The 17,264-nt window shown below is 40.7% G+C and overlaps 1 protein-coding gene across 3 annotated transcripts in view; it reads left to right on the forward strand.

Annotated features, from left to right (window-relative positions):
• The window catches only part of WDFY3 (WD repeat and FYVE domain containing 3), a 1,200,521-nt gene that overhangs the window by 380,610 nt on the left and 802,647 nt on the right, over nucleotides 1–17,264 (forward strand). For all 3 annotated transcript variants that reach the window (XM_069236246.1, XM_069236255.1, XM_069236264.1), the window contains exon 11: nucleotides 5,695–6,162. In XM_069236246.1, the coding sequence (XP_069092347.1) occupies nucleotides 5,695–6,162 (468 nt within the window). The remainder of the gene's footprint in view (nucleotides 1–5,694; nucleotides 6,163–17,264) is intronic.

The raw sequence follows: 17,264 nt of genomic DNA on the forward strand, positions 1-17,264 counted from the left end.
CACTGACAGGAGGAGTAACTCGAAAACATTCTTCGAACAAAAACAACTTACAACACTCCAAGCCCAATACTAGATGGCAGACTTATGCAAAGCATGTGAATCTACAGTACTACATGCCATGAGCAGATGTCTACTGGGTACGTAACATTTTCCTTTTTAATGATAATGGGTTTATATAGGACAATGTCAGATAGCACGTTTTTTTGTATCAGTCATCCTTTGCAGTCAAAATTTGAAGATTGAATTCTACTCTGCTGGGGAATATACAGTGAAAATGTCTTGCCAAAAATGATTTATATGTCTAAGTTTAACTTTGTTTTTTTAGAACAGCTGTCATTTTATTGTTCTGTAGCAGTGTGGGTATATTCACAGTTAAACACAGCATCACAAAACCAATGTGACATTACCTCTCAATGGGCATTTAGCCTATTGTCTTTGTGATACAATACATTACTAATCCCCTCCTATTCTGCCATGGATAAACCTTCTTTTTAACTTAATTTTCTATTCACTTTTTTTCATTTAGCATTAACATTTCAATTCTCTAGTACAAACATTTCTTTATTGTTATATTATTGGAACACATGCAAGCAAGCTGATATGGGAAAAGTAACATGAATACAAAGTAAGTAGAAACAACACTTGTGCTACCAAAGTAGAAATCATGTACAGTCTAGTTACCCAGTTGTATGCCTCCGTCACATCCGGTTCTGTTGACCAACCTCCAGACATTTTCTAAACTTCACAGTAATTTGGAGAACATTTTCCACCAGTAGAAAGGTAAGTAAAAGGAGAAGACTATGTTCAGCAACTGAGAGGGCTAGTGTGACAAGGATGGATGGATGGATGGATGGAGGTGGAGACAGGTTACAAAATACAGTAAACTATATAAATCAGGACAGCAATCCACCCGCAACGTAGAACATCCTTTGCTTACTTGATCCATTTGAGGAGCTTGGTTTGAGTTGGTTTATTCACATCTGTTCAACTATGGCTAGAAGACCTGACAATGACATAGGAGTCTAAGCCTGCTTAAAGTTGTAGAATAATGTGTGTTTCATGCTCACAGCTGTTACAGCTGATTTTGAAGCAGAGATCTAAGATATACATTATAGAGGAGAAGATGCTGGATCTTTGAGGTGGTCCTCTATTTAGTGGAAAATGGTCAGAGTAGAACAGAAGGTTAGACAGAATGAAGGACTCTACAGGTAGGAAAGGAAACAATCCAGAGGAGCATAGTGTGTTGATCCCAGTCACTTCTAGTCTCTGAAGCAGAGTGGGATAATAGACAAAGTCAAAGGTGAAAGAAAGATTCAAAAGCACAAGTGTTCCGATGCCATTAAAGTCCACAGTAGCCTTAATGTCACTCCAAGCTGCACTTAGTTCAGATTCTGTTTTCCCATATGGGTAGAATCCAGTTTAGCCTGATCAATATATTCAATGTAGGATGATAATGCACAAAAGCGGCTCTTTCAGTTAGTTTTCCTTAGAAAGCGTTGTTGCAGTTTTGATGGTATTTAGCTAAGAGTGTTGAGCCGGAACCTATATTTTTTAGGGTCAAGCCTGTGAGTGCATGCGCTTGCGGATGCGTCTCGTATGCAAAACGCTGTTGTGATTAGGAAAGGGCTTGGAGCCCGCTTGTTGCTCACCATATGTTGGTTTGCGTGGCACTCTTCTTCACAGCCTCGTAATTCATCAAGACATGTCTGCCATCATTTCAGTTTTTTGATGTGGAGCACGGATCAAGCACTAATTGATTTCAACTTAATTAATGCTCATCCGCTGCTCCCGAAGGTGATTGAGGTACTTACTATTTGGTTCTAACTTCGAGTGTCCTGCAAACAGAAGGCTTGTGACTGGCAAAAATGTGCCCAGCAGGACAAACCAAATTGCAGAGTTTTATTTTTTTAAAGCTAACTTTCTTTTATTTTGTTAAGTCATCCTTTCTCAGTTTGCACTCATGTTTTTTTTTGTGTTTGCTCGTGGGCGCTGTTGTCAAAAGATGACAACTTGTTCGAAATATGCGAGACCCATTGCATTGCAAATGCTTGTTCTCATAATTGTTTTGATGTACTTGGTTTTTTAGTTCTTCTGGGAAGTTGCCAGATGTAAACAAATATTGTATGATGGAACGCTGCATGCATTTACCCCGCATGCCTTTACAACGCAGTCACTACCACAACTGTGACGTTATTACAACTTGCGTTAGAGGGTGCTGGACTTTGAAATAGTATAAATTACTAGTCCAACGACAGTCTACGCAACAGCAGGGACGGTGTTGGACTTAAAAATCCAATTCCAGTGCAACAACGTGCCCACAAGAAAAGTCGTTGTAGCGACTTGTGTGGTAACGTCGCAGTCGTGGTAGTGACTGCGTTGTAAGGCCGGTTGTTGTTCAGATTGCGGGGTAAAGGATGTGCTCCATAAGCAACTAATTCATGATACATTTTTGTTTAGATTCTAAGAGTATGTAGCTTTTATGGTTGACATCTGCGGCTCCTCCTCTCCCCCTGGCTTTACAGGGTGTGATTTCTCATGATTCTGTAGCAAGTAGATATTGCCTCATGTACGATTGTTCCTCGATTATCACATTGAAAAGCAGGTCCGTGTTTTGTCAGGAGATGGTAGACGTTCGTGCATTTTTCCTTTTGGCACCCTGCATTAATGAGGGCATTTGAGAGTTGGAGAGTCAACTTAGATGGGAAAGTGTCCTCTTTTATAGGAGGAGGTCTTAGTTGGGATTGAGTGCGAGTAGAGTCATTCTCTGAGTCCATCAGACTGAGGAGTTGCATTCCATGATTTGTAGATGTGGGGGAAGATGGTGAGGTGTGCGAACGGTGGGCTAGGAGTGTAGGTGGTTTGAGAGAGCAAATAGGAGAAGTATCAAGGGTGTAGGTAAGATGCAGAGGAGGGAAGGAGATATATTCATAAAAAGAGGATCTGCAGGCTAAAATGGAGTGAAGACCAGAAAGAGGGAGGTACCAGTAATGAGTGGGGATAGGAAAGCGGTTCAACTGTGAGTGGAAATAAAGTAAAGTGCATGCATGGTTGAAAGCCTAGCTTTGAAAGGGAGAGATTTTGGGTGTTAAAGGAGATAAAAGGGGGTAGGTGGATGTGAGGCTAATGTGTTAACAGTAGAGTAGCAAACTGGGTGAGAAGTGGTAAAGGGGAAATGTGTTATATAGTGGCAAGCAGCATGAAAAGAATTGGCAAGTGGCACAAGATGAAAAGAAGAGTGATTTAGTGGAGACACAGATAATGTGGTTGGAGAAGTTGTTGTGGGAGAGTAGGAAAAAGGTCAGAAAAAAGAAGGGGCAGCTTAACTGTTATCTGTTGAAAAGGGTGTACTGAACTTGAGGAGGAAGAGAGACAGGCGGTACATAGCTGAGCCTTTGGTAGAGAGATAAATTTAGCTTAGAGGAAGATGTAGACAGGATAGGCTTAGAAGGATGAGGGGTATGGAAGTAGTATGTCAGTTGCCAGAAATAATAGTCAGGAGTGCTCTAATTTTTTTTTCTTCCCCAAACCTCACCCCGATACACACATACTTGTGTCTTGATGTTGACTTGGTTCATTGTGTCTGAAGTATAGGAGAGGTCATCTTAAAGAACCATATTTTGTGACAAGAGAGGATTATTTCATGGCAGGCCATTTAAACACTTTGAGGGGTTGTTGATATGGTGGCTTCTGTAGATCAGGTAGTTTGCTACTTGGTGCCAAACGTATATAACTTGGGTACAAGTTATCTTGAGAAGAGAAGGGAATGAGCAGTCGAGGCTAAGCTACCTTTATAAAGGGATCCAAGGATTAGACTCTTTATTTGTTTTTGACTTTAGATAAGTGAGTGCTGCACTGCTAGAGGCAGATAGAATTGATTAAGCAATTCTAGTTTGAGATTTGAAGGTCATTTTTAAGCCCTAGTTAATGAAATCCAGGTTTGTGCATGCTTTTGTAATTGGATGTGGGTTTTAAGTTTAAGTGGAGGTGGAGGTGATTGGATCTGGAAAGTCCCAAGACTGAATAATTACTTTGTCTGGGATAACAAATTTGATCTCGTCAGTGGCAGACACTCAGCCACCAGATGAAAAGGGGATTTAATAGTGTAAAATAAGAAATGTAACTTCTGCCCTGCTTATGTGTTGTGTGACGAAATCCAAGAGCAGAATTAGGGTGCTACTTGGAAAGAGTACCACAGTAGTGGGTCTATGAAGTCAGCCCAGGTTTGGCCGGGCTGCAGCCATTGGAAGTTTGATGTACACCATAGTGGTGATCCAATGGAACCTTCCTAACTAATCATCAAATTACTGATTCCGTGAGGGTAGTCAGGGATCTGTATCTGCCTAGCCCTGAGAAAAAATAAATAGGCTTCATAGTAGACAAACTATGTGGTCATCCAAAGGGCACTCAGGAAGTAGCCTTGAGAGTGTTGATAAACACCACACTACTAGTCTAAGTAAGGGCAGTCCAGCCAATAAATAAGTATAATGGACTCAAAACATTATCCACAGTTACAACCACTGTAGGCTCCACACAGACACAGCATTGAAGCAGCCCACTTTAAGTGAGAGCCCCTACCATAAAAAGTCCAAGTGGTCCGCCAGTAGGTGGAGTTAGGGCTACCCATGTTAAATCACAGTCCCCACAGTAGTAGGTATATGAAATCTACCCAGAAGTGGAGATAAGGCAATTTAGTTTGATCTACAGCTCCATAATCGAGGGTTTATGGCATCTACCCAGAAACGGTAGAACTGTAAATACACCAGAATGCTGGAAGAAAAAACCAGCTGTGAAAGTTGTGAATCGTGTTATCTGTGGAAGCATATTCATTACTTTAGATGTCCTGGAAGTAAGTGATTTTAGGTGAAAAGGGGCAGGAAATGCAGAGTTTCAGGCCCTAGGCCCATCACTTCAGAATGTCCACTTAACTCTCCACCTTTCCCCTGGACACCCTAGGAAGAGGACTTATGTAGTCAGTTGTGGCAGTTGTTGACTTTAGCCATGTAGACTCAGCCTTGCAGTGCTTAGTTTGTAGAAGGAGTGGTGTTGCCTAAAGCTTTGATCAGAAGCTTGTGCCCGGTGCAAATAAACATCGGTGCACTTTAAACTAAGGTCGGTACTCTTTAAATCCACTTCCAGACACTCCCAGACTTTTCTTTTCTCGCACTTACAGGTATCTGCTTTCTGTTTGTGATGGTTTTGCCAGCTTTTTCTTCCTGTGTTTCTGATCTGTGTGTTTCCCCCTCTGTTGCACTCTGTAAATATATGATACATGAAAAATAAGTGCTCGTCCCCAAAAATAAGTGCCGGTCCCCAAAAATAGGTGTTGGTGCATCCCTCCAGCAACCACTGGCTCAAATTAAGCACTGCATCCGTGGCTTAAATAGTTTGAACTTTTATTGCAAGACTTGACAATGCAATACTTTTATGTGGTGATGACTTTCAACTTCTCCTGCTGTATCATCTGTTCATGCTACATGCAGAAACTAGTACCATAGTGTAATTCCTTGAGAACTAGTTGGTTGGTGTTCCATTAAAACTCCTCTTGACTTGATCGGGCTAGTTCAGTCAAACTAAAGGTAGATGATTGCAAATGGGCTTCTAGGAAACAAATGTATAAGGATAATAATTTATATATTCAGACTTGGTAAATTCAATTCACATGCATATTCATTTTTTTCCACCTGTTGGTTCTAGGGCACAGCATAAAAAATGTCCAAGCATTTGCTGTTCTACAGAACACTTTCCTGAAAGCGAACACCAGCTACCTTGCACAGGTCATCCTTGATGCCATTGAAAATATATACATTGCGGACAGTGCAAACTACTTCATCCTGGAGCCACAGCATACCTTGTCCCAATTTGGAGAGAAGATTTCCAAGCTGCCTGAAGTACAGACCAAATACTTTGAGTTGTTGGAGTTTGTTGTTTTCAGCTTGAACTATATCCCATGCAAGGAGTTGATTAGTGTTAGCATCCTTCTGAAAGGCAACGCCTCGTACCCCTGCAGCATTGCTGCTATGAAGACATTGCTGAAGTTCACCCGTCACGACACTATCTTCAAAGATGTCTTCAGAGAGGTGGGGCTTTTGGAGGTGATGGTCAATCTGCTGCATAAATATGCTGCACTGTTGAAGGATCCTGCTCAAGCACTAAATGAACCAGGTATGACAGTTTCTTGGAAATCCTGCTCTTTATTGCATAGTTAATGTCATAGAGGTAAAACTGAATTTTTGAGACTTTAGAATAATTGAGGTAACAGTTGATTTATTCATGAACTTAAGTTCAGAAGCACTCCAGGCGAACGTGGACTGCAATCCCATCTTTTTTCCAGTGCAAGACTTTTAATTATGACTTCTTACAAAGATTAGAATGGTGTGTCACTGGCCTAGCTAAAGCACAGGACGGTCATTTGCGGTCTTTGAAATTGTCCTGTTGTATGATAGATGTTGCTTCTCTCTGTAAGGGCCGAAGTACATACTGTAATGAGTGGATTTGTTGGATATATCTTCACTTGCTGTTCTATAGTGCTGTCCTGTACTCATCATCATCAAACTTTGTGCTTTTGTGATTTGTTAAAATCGAATAAACATGTTACAGTAACAATTTCGCCAGTATCCCAAAATCAGTAAAATGGACAAATAAAAAATATAAATCATCATACTATTCATAGGACAATGTTAAAATTCAAATAGATTAAAAGCCCATAGCATAGCCTATTACGAGTTATGTACGACTTATGTACAGGAGGATGCCTTAAAACATAAAGTCTTATATTGGTTTAGATCTAATGCGGGGAGGACAACTGACGTTTTTTTTATCTGAGATTCTCACATTTAGGCAAGTGTTGAGTATTGGTCACCGCGCAGCATTACTGGACAGAGTCTGTGTGGTTGTTAACTTTAGATCACCGGGGCTAGTGAGGAAGCTTCTACTTACACTGTCATTTTGCTGATCCTACCGTGGAATAAGAGCGTTACTGTTGGGATATTATTAGGCTCCACAGAGGGGCTTGCATGGAAGCCCACCTGCTAATCTTAGGACCCCCGTTTTTCGGGTAACTCACCCACCCTCCCCTCAGTTTTGTTCTAACAACTGTTTTTCGGTTTTACATAACTTGGAGGAGAATGATTGACAGCGATCACCTCATGTGTCTCCAGGCCTAACTGTAACACGCACATCGTTGGTCCCTGATCATCTTTTGGGAGGACCTTTCATCCTCTCCTATGACTTCTGATCTGAGTATGGGATCTAGGGAAGGAGATGCTCCACATCCATGTGGCAATGATCCTCCCTTCAACATGCTTCCTTGGAACATTGCCCAGATATACGCTAAACCAGGAAATGAGGATTGGCTTGGTTTTGTTTCAGGCTTCAAGCTGATTTGCCTCCAGGAAACATGGTCTCTAACAGACTTTTATATTGTTTGGTATTACTGTTTTTGTAATGCTCCAGTATCCGCTTCCTCAGGGAAGGCGAAGGGTGGTCTGGCTCTGCTTTCACACAAATGCAGCAATGTGAATGTTAAGCCCCTAAATTCTTCACCATGGTTTCAGTTGTTACGGATAACGGACTTAGGCGATGTGGAACTTTTGCTGATTCATTTTTATAATAATGTGTTTGATCACCGAATTAGCAGATTTGCTAAATGGGATAATTGTGAGGGCAAACCTCTCTAGTTGACCTCTGTGCACTTTGTAAGTTGGTGACTTTAATTGTCCAGCCTGTGAGGTTAGTAGCACCAGGGTGTGTGGTTTGGAAAATAAGGCCAGCCAGGCAGGGACTCATTTCAGACCCCTCAATATGGAGACACCCGAAATAATATTGTTACCTGCAATTATTTACTTTTTCTGCCGGATGGTGTAAAAGACAGCTTTACATTTTATCCTACTTTTTTAGGATGGATTAAATTGAGTATCATTTACTTCATGTTATTTACTAGCAATTACAGTTGCTTGGTTATGGATTTTGGAGTCATTCTGAATTGTGCTAGTGATCACAATCCCCTAGCAACTAGTCTAAAAACATAGCGTATGCAGAGGGGTTCAAATGACCTCCTCAGTTGCTATTCAGTATAGCTCAAATCAGGCCCTCAGACTAAAATGGGATCAGATAGCTCGGCAAGTCTTTGAAGCTAAAATAGTAAGGGAAAATATATGTTTAATAAATAGATGCCTGTCACTTGAGGCTACACCTGTCACCCTGACTATGGATTTTGAGTCATTGTGTTGTGCCATATCATCTGAGTTAACAGTAAAACACCCCACGTCATCTGCTTTGCCTCTTCATTGGTTTGATAGTGCATGTACAAAACCCCATAAGTAGTTAATGGCTGCTCTTCATGCGGCCCCAAGACACAAAGATTTAGCTAGCGCAGCACGGAAGAACTATAAGGCTGTACTGATAGAAAGAAAGAGCTTCAGAATGAAGCCTGGTCTGATTTATTGGCCGCTGGAAGTCTTAGGGACTCAAGGAGGTTTGGGGATATAGTCAATTGCCTGCTGTTTACTGAGGAACCAGAATCCAAATGTGACTGTTAAATCTCGGGGGCAGAGTGGTTAGTGCACTTTTCCTGTGTTTTTCATCCTCTAGGTAAGGTGATTGATGAGGAGTAATGAGATACCACTGTTAATAAATATATTGAACAGGCCACTCAATTTAGTCATTCAGTCTCTGCGAAGGAGGTGGAGTCAGCTATTAATCAGGGTAAATTCAGAAAATGCCTGGCCAGGATGATGTCCCGCTTGACCGTTTTAAAAATAAACCCGCTTTTTCGATCCATATCCTTACTAATATCTTTAGGGCGGCTATCATTGGCCTGCTTCTTGGAAAGAGGCCACAGAGGTCCCAATATTTTAAAAAGGGGACAGGAATGACCAATATCCTGGGGAGGGTGCTGCTAGCTCATTTGGAAGCATGGGCCAGTGATGATGATATATTTTCGAGGATTCAGTTTAGTTTTAGAAAATGACGTGGGACAGTTGAGCAGTTTCTTAACTTAGCACTAATTATCATTAAGTGTACAAAGTCCATGAAGAGCTCATTACATCTGGCCTTTATGGACTTCACTAGTGCTTTTGACACTGTAAATCGTGATAAACTCTGGAATATGATGGGGTCTATAGGGATAGAGGAACCCCTAGTCATGCTCCTCCAGAGGCTTCACTGGAATACTACGGAGAAAATACGCTATGACCCTGGAGGAGATAGTACTGATCCCTTAATTTCAGGGTGTTCGCCAGGGGTGCATCCTAGCCCCTTTTTTTTATTCCTCATTTATATTAACGATTTGGAGGACTTTCTGCTGCAAAAGAAATTGGACTATCCTAGGACTTGCAATTATTTCATCTCATCGCTCCTTTATGCAGATGACGCTGTCCTTTTGACATGGAAGGCAAACAGTCTACAGAAAGTCCTTGACGCTTTTACAGAGTTTATGTCCTCTTTGGACCTGAACGTGAACCATACTAAATCGTATATGATGGATAATGACCCAAAAATCATTAGTATATGTTAAACGCACTTTTTTGCGAACTAGGCCTTACTGATTTTTTTTTTTTTTTTTTTTTTTTTTTGATGACCCAGCCCACATTCCGTCTTTTGCCGAAAGCCCACTAAAAGATAGGGTGACAGCAAGTCGTAATGTTTGGTAAATGTGGTAGCTCACAGTGAATATTGGTTTTATCAGATGGCTTTCTCCAATGTGCTGTGTCTGGGTCTCGAGAATGAAGCGATTTGCACTTTATTTTACTCGTTCTGATTCTCGGTATGTTTAATTCGTATCGGAGGGGGTGTAAGGTGCAATATTTACACATCGAATGGATGCCAGGATGCAGGGTTTTGTGGAATATTTTTCTTTCTGTTCCTGCGGATTATTACACAGTTTTCAAGGCTATGCCAGTGTTCACCTTTCTTACTGTGTGCGATGTTGCCTATAAATGGCATCTACACTTCCAACTTATCGGGGAATTTTATAATGCCCGGTACGGTAGTGTGACTCTGTTTAAATATGTATTATTTAGACTGCCATCAAATATTAAATGTTTTTTCCAGTATTGCAGTTACTACAAGCTATAAATATATAAAAATCGCTGCTCGTAAAGAAGGTCATTAATTTTATTTCATAACTTTCATTTGTTTTACGCTTTCTTCTTTGTTTTACCATTATTTGTGGTTTCAATAGCACACGTTATGTGTAGCAGATATTGTAACTCTGTGCATTACTTTTAATAAGCTATAATTGGTAATACAGAAAAATCAAAACTCTTCGGTACAGCTATAGTGGTTAAGTTTGTTTGTTTGTTTAATATTTAAAGTGGTGTTTATTTTTAGAAGCTGCTTGTAGGACTGCAGTGCTATAAAAAAAATCTTCATCTTACCAACGGCAGGGGCTATAAACAATTACTAAACAAATTGTCATGTTGCTATTGCTATGCAACACTGCATTGTACACCAGTATACTATTGTCTATACAACTGCACACTACACCACTATACTTTACATCATTACACTATAAAACACTTAACTCAGCACCACTTTATGCCACAATATACATGAATGCACTAAATAGCAATATACTCCACACCGCTGCACACTACAACACTCAAAACTGAAATGCTCCACTCGCTACCACTTCACTCAGTCACTTAAAAAGGCCAATAAACTCTGCACAACACTACTATATGCCAATACAATATACACAACTATACTCTTCACCACAAAACTCTGCGCCACTTCAGTCCACTATAAACAACACCACAACCTGTGCACTAATATATTTACAACACTAAAATCTACAGCTACCCGCTGCTCTTTCACAATAAACTTTACCACTTAATACTAAGCTACTTTACTCTATAAAACTCGATACTAAATACCATTTCACTATTACCCACTCAACAGTATACAACTGCACTATGCACCACTACACTCAACACCACTCCATGCCACACTTCACTCTACGCCTCTATGCTCCATACCACTCTATTCTACCCTGCACCACAGTACTCTACCTCACTGCACCACTATACTCTACACCACTATACAACACATCACTATACAAACATACACTCTAAATACTATTCTGCAAAGCTACACTATATATCACTACCTTCTATATTGCTGCAGTTAACACCTCTCAACTACACTCTGCCACTACACTCTACACTGTACCCCACAGTGCTCCACTCTATAACACTAAAATTAACTATACCACACTCTACTCTGCACCATTACGCCATATAAAAGTACAATATACTTGACACCACTATACTCAATACCACAGCACTCTATACTACTCTACCTCAATACACAAAAACACCAATACTCTACACCGCTTTACTCAAAACAAATGCACACTACACTCGATACCAATGTGCTTTTTTGTATGCTACAACACAACGCCCTCAACACTACTACAATATGCTCCACACCACTACACAACACTATAAAACACTGCACTCTACAACACTATACTAAATTCTAAAACTATAATCCACCCTACAATACTATACTCCCTCCACAACACTTCACAATACTTTAACCTACTTCCTACCACCACTCTTAACTCCTATCAACGCCACTAAACACCACTATACAGTGAGACCTATTGGCATTGCCAAAGCATGTTTACTTTTCTGTTCACTTTATCACTCCCTAAGACCACCTTTTTTGTTGCCCGCCCACTGAGATCATTAAGTCCTAGTTAATATCAAGACAGGCTTGGAGTCTTGTTTTCACTGTCCTGTACTCATTTGTGTCTTCTTTATTGCTTATGCCCCCTCCCAAAGTCAGTGAAGTATTCATGACAGCCAGGCGCCATTCCACAAAATCTGTGGGAAATAAGTATGCGACTTGGTGTGGCACCCATCAGGTGTATTCCTTGCAGGAAAATTGTTGAATGTTTTATTTGTTTTGTTTCGGCCTAGCAAGGACTTGCAGTCAGAACTGCTAAAGGTTACTTGTTGACCCTCTTTGCCTTTTTATGCTTGCCACACCACGGTCATTGTTAAAAACGCTTGTTGTGATTCGTTTTCCTAAAGGTTTGAAACATGTTTCCTCCAAAGCCTTTTGTTAATGCCACAGTGGTACTTAAAATTGGTGCTCACTTTCTTCATTTTTACCCCTTTCAAACTGATGTGGTATTTCGGTTTGCCTTTTCATGTCGGAGACACACCACTCTTCCGGCCTTCTTTGGTCTGCCTCTTCCCTCGAAGAAGAAACCTATCCCATGGACCCCAAAAGAGCACAGATGATTTACATCCACTGTACCAAGGAACATCAGTGGTGATCTATCTCCTCTGCGGTGTTCTCAGGAGCAAAAAAGGGGAAGGCAGTGCCAAAACAGACCATCTTACAATCAGTAGTCCTCTGTATTAAGATCTGCTACACATTTGCGAAGAAGCAGCTTCCAGAAGGTTTGAGGGCTCATTCCACCAGAGCTAGTGCTGCCACCATTGTGTTGGCATGCAGACGATCTGTCCTGGATATCTGTCAGGCTGCTATGTGGACATCAGTGCACATGTTCACGAAGAACTATTGCCTTGACAGTCAGGTCTACATAATGGGCATTTTGCCCCTTCTGTTCTATAGAATTTGTATACTAAAATTTATTTAAACAGTTTTTAAAGACAGATTTGTGTTGAAATACTGACATACCCTGCACCACCTCATGTTTCAAAGGGGGAGCAGGTATTTTGTAATTTGGCCATTTTGTAAGCTACAGTTTTCCATGCATACATATGCCACAGTTTGAACCACCACAGTTTGAGGGGAGGAGGGTTCGATTGCTTCCATGTGTGGGCTATTGTTAGATAGGCTACGAGTTAAAACTGTGTGAGAAGTTTTCCCATGTGTGTAGTTTGTGCACATTTCATCTGTTGTCCAGTGTATCCCAACAATAATACTGAGGGGTTTTATGTAGCACTGTTGCAATTATTGTTTTAATTTGCTCCAGAGACTCCAACCAGACTGCTTGGACCTGGCCACAGTGCCAGCACATGTGAGCCATTGTGTCTCTTTTGTCACATTCCCTCTAGCACAATTCTGGAGACCCAAACATTGCGTCAAATCTCGTTGGAGTAAGATACCATTGCTTAAGAATTTTGTAGCCATTTTACTTGTGCATTATACAGGTAGACAGTTTTGCAGCCTGAGCCCATATGTGTGTCCCGGATTGTTCTGTGATTTGTGTATCTAAGTCAGTCTCCCATGCCTTATATGGGATGGTTTCACTAATTTCTGCCTGGAAGTTAATAACCTATACAAGGTGGAAACCTCTTTTTGATTGATCTGTTTTGCATTAACTTCTCTGTCGTTGTTGGATCACTCAGAGCTGCATCTTTTTGCATTTGCTGTTGTGCCTTGTGTGATAATTAGAAATATCAAAATGAGTCAGATAATGGAAGATGGATTGTTTTTTAGTACTTCCTCAAAGTTTTAATATAGCACATATAGATCCGCTAGAGCTGTCATTGGTGCGCATATAGATCAGGCAGAGTTGCCATTGGTGCTTTAAACCAGGTTTTGAAGCCTCTATTGTATTGCCCAGCAGGTAAGTCAGAGTTGTTAATGATAGGTGTATAAGGAGATGATCCAGTGTGACAACAGTTGGGCCCGGAAATGTTGCCTTATTGACTATTCTCTGGAGCAGCGACTGAAGAGCTTGTAAAGGTATAGTTGTGAAATATTTTCAGCCTGTATCCATAGTTTCTCTGACTCATTTTGGATCATATTCAGTATGGCCAAAGTTGGGACATTGTGACATATGATTCCATGCTTGGAAAGAAAGGCCCCTATCATATATAGATTTAAGTGCGGTGTTCTGTAGCACTCTGGGTTACTTGTTGACCACATAAAGGCCAACAGCTTAACTTAGACAGTTTTTAGTAGGAGAAGGGGAAATCTCATAGAAAGCATTTGGAATAAACATAGTAAGCGTGAAAGAAAGTTAATTTTTATGGTCACAGTACATCCAAACCAAGACATCCAAGTTTCCCCCAGCAATAGAGTTCTTTAAAAAGTGTATCCAGTAATGTTAGAAAATGTGCTGGATACATTTGTTACAATGATTTGTTTTTTTAAACCCCTAATATTGAAGCATGGTAGAGGACATTCTAAAATCATGATTAAAGGCTGCTCATGATATTCTATCTAACTGTTTTGGTGTAGCCATACCAATTGCTTTTGAGTAGTTAAGGAAGCCTGCGACTTCACCAATTTTTTTAAGTTCTGCTACCAATTATGGGAGTGACTTTTCCGGTTCTGTAATAAAACAGAATTCTGTCAGCAAAAAATGCTAATTTGTGGACTCATAGCCCTACTTAACCCTCTTTACGAAAGGTTATTATTGATTTATTTGTAACAGAGGTTCCATATGAAGAGCAAATAAAGATGGGCATAGTGGCCATACTAGGGCATACCTCTGCACAGAGTCACAAGAGAGGACTTCAGTTTGTTAATTTTGAGTTTGGTGTTGGGGTTATTACAGTTTCCATAAATGCACAAGGTAATAGTAGGGCCCATGTTCAATTTTTGTAAAAGGAGAGATCAGAAATTCCGATCAACTATGCTGAATGTCTTCTTGCATCTAGCAAGAGAAGGTGGATCTGGGCTTATGATCTTGTTATGATATGAATCAGGTTTAAAGTCAGACAAACATTGTCTAGAGCTTGTCTCTTTTTAATGAATCCAAATTGGGCCAGATGAATCGACTTCCAGGTGGTTCACAAGGATTTTAGTGTGGATATTAACATCAGTGTTAAGGAGAGCTATAGGGCAATATAAGCTGTGGTGGGTGGGGGGGCAAAGAGGATCTTTATCTGGTTTTATTATAAGAATAGTTTCTATTTTGCCATAGTGTTTGTTTCTTAGAAACTAGAAAGTAATTGAAGACCTTGGCCAAGGGTTTGCCTAGCAAGTCTTTGAATGCTTTATAGAAGGTGACTATATAGCTATAGCTGTCTGCACCAGGGGCCTTGGTACCAAGAAGATCTGTATTTACCATCTGGACTTCCTCCAGGGTTACATGTTCATTAGGAGCCTCAGTGGTTTTATGAGAAAATGGGACAACCTAGTTTCATGTAAATAGTCATATTGTGTTGGTTCTAGATTCTCCTCGGCCCTCTGTAGTTAAGTAAAAAAATATGTGGGAATTGTGTGATTTCTACTGGGGGTCCAAAATGTGTTGTATGGTGTTTTGTGTTGTTTGCTCTTTTAATTTGTAGGCTGAAAGGTGGTTGGTCTTGTCATCCTTGGTATAGTAGCATTCATTCGTGCGTAACATTTAACGAGCCGTTTTACTCAAGAAACTTGCTCCAGTTCCTTTTAACTTGTTGGAGGTTTCTATATGCATGTTGAGATCCTGTGCATTAGTGTTAAGACTTGCACTCTCTAATCTTATGCTTCAGAGCCACCTTCTTTGCCTTGTTAAACCAAAAAAAGGCTGCTGTGTGTATAGCTTCTTTGGCGGCATCCCCCTTCAGTATATCTGATGTTACCTCGTCATTAGTATTTTCTTGAAAATAATGTTCTATCATCTCCGTAGTGGAATGGTGGGCATTGCAATTTCGAAAGGCTATTTCGATCATGCACCACTGCCTTTAAAAGGGCGAGTATGAGTTCCCGCATCATCAAATAAGAGAGACCGTGGTGTGGACAGAGTATCTGCATCCCTATCTAGCATTTCCTAATCAAGTATATATGGTCCTGTTTGATAGATAATCTATTCTTGAATATCTCTGATGGAGATTGAAGTAAAACATTTACCTTCGCTCACCCTGCTGCAGGTATCTCCATACATCTACCATGTGTAAATCTGTCGCCTCTGTTGTAATGATTGTGGTGGAGTGGCATGTCCCCTTGTAGTTAATGAACAATCCTCCCTCAGGTGTAGTGGAACATTAAAGTCGCCTTCCATTATCAATAACCCCTGTGCGTAAGTCTATAAACAAGGGAACAACTTGGAGGAAAGGGCCTTTTTGTGTTCATTTGGTGCGCCAACATTAATCATTGTGACTTGTGTTTCTGTCAGTGTACCTATAAAACAAGGGATCTACCATCTCCCCCCCTCACCTCTCGCCACCCTACTCCACCCTACCTCCATATTCACATAATTTGCCTTGAACTGGATTCCCCTTCTGTGCATTATAGGTACCCTTATTGTTTTAGTGTCAGCTGAGGCATGAAACTGGGCATGGTATAAGGGTGAATGTATAGGATGAAGGTCTCATTGTTACAGATGGGTTTCTTGAAGGAAGGCTATTGTTATTTTCTGTGCATCTAACCATTTAAAAAACGTTTTACATTTGAGTGGGAAATGAATGCCTTGAGTGTGGAGATCTTCAAATTAAGTTATGTACAGGTATTCCATTACTCGTGTTTAGGACTAATACCCCCCCCATGCCCCTCCCCCTCTTGCCTGTTTGCTCTCAAAATGTCTGACTATGCTGAATTCTAATTATTCGATGAAACAGATTTTTGGGTAAGGCTATTACTAAACTTTGGATAGGGAAGAAAACCAAGATAATTTGGAAAAAAGATTGAGGCCAAAGATGTCATTGATATGGAACTCCTGTTCCATCATAACAGGGGAAGGGCAGTTTCCCAGAGACCAGTCTGGCCCCAAGCTGTCTGTGTTTTAAGTGTGAATCTAAATCTCCATAACTTATGTATTCCTGAACCGTAGTGAATTTAAAAATTGGTTAATGGTGTTACAGTACCAAAATGATATCTTAAACGTGGCCGGTCTCAACAGTATGTCTACCAGAGTCAATTTACTAACGCCCCTGAATCATAATAGGGGACTCTGTTTGTTGGAGGGGTGTGGGAATCGCTAAGCTCCTGTGGTCAGTTCTCGTCCGAGGATGCTCTCCTCTGTTCTTTGTCCTGGATCTGGTGAAGTAGACATGCTTTAGCTTTAGTTTTATTTGAGAGATGTCTCTGCCAGTGTCCTCAGCCAGGTCTGAAAGAGCCAGACAGCCCCCCCCCCCCGCCCCTGGTAGACCTAGTATTAGCTGGACTTCTTGTTTGCCTGAGTGTGTAAAGAGTAGCCAAAAAGGATAACCCCAGTGGTAGGGAACATTTGTAGATAGATCCGTGGTAATGTCTTTCATTTCTTTGCACCTATTCAGAGTTTCAGGAGAACTCTTGGTATATGGTACTAGTGTCCGCTTCAATTGGATGTTACCTTGGCGTCTTGCTGCTGCAGCGATTTTTCTCTTTTTGCCTGAAAAATTAGATGAGTGGCAAGACATCTGTTGTGGGACGTT

This window comes from Pleurodeles waltl, chromosome 1_2, assembly GCF_031143425.1.
Source record: "Pleurodeles waltl isolate 20211129_DDA chromosome 1_2, aPleWal1.hap1.20221129, whole genome shotgun sequence".
NCBI lineage: Eukaryota > Metazoa > Chordata > Amphibia > Caudata > Salamandridae > Pleurodeles > Pleurodeles waltl.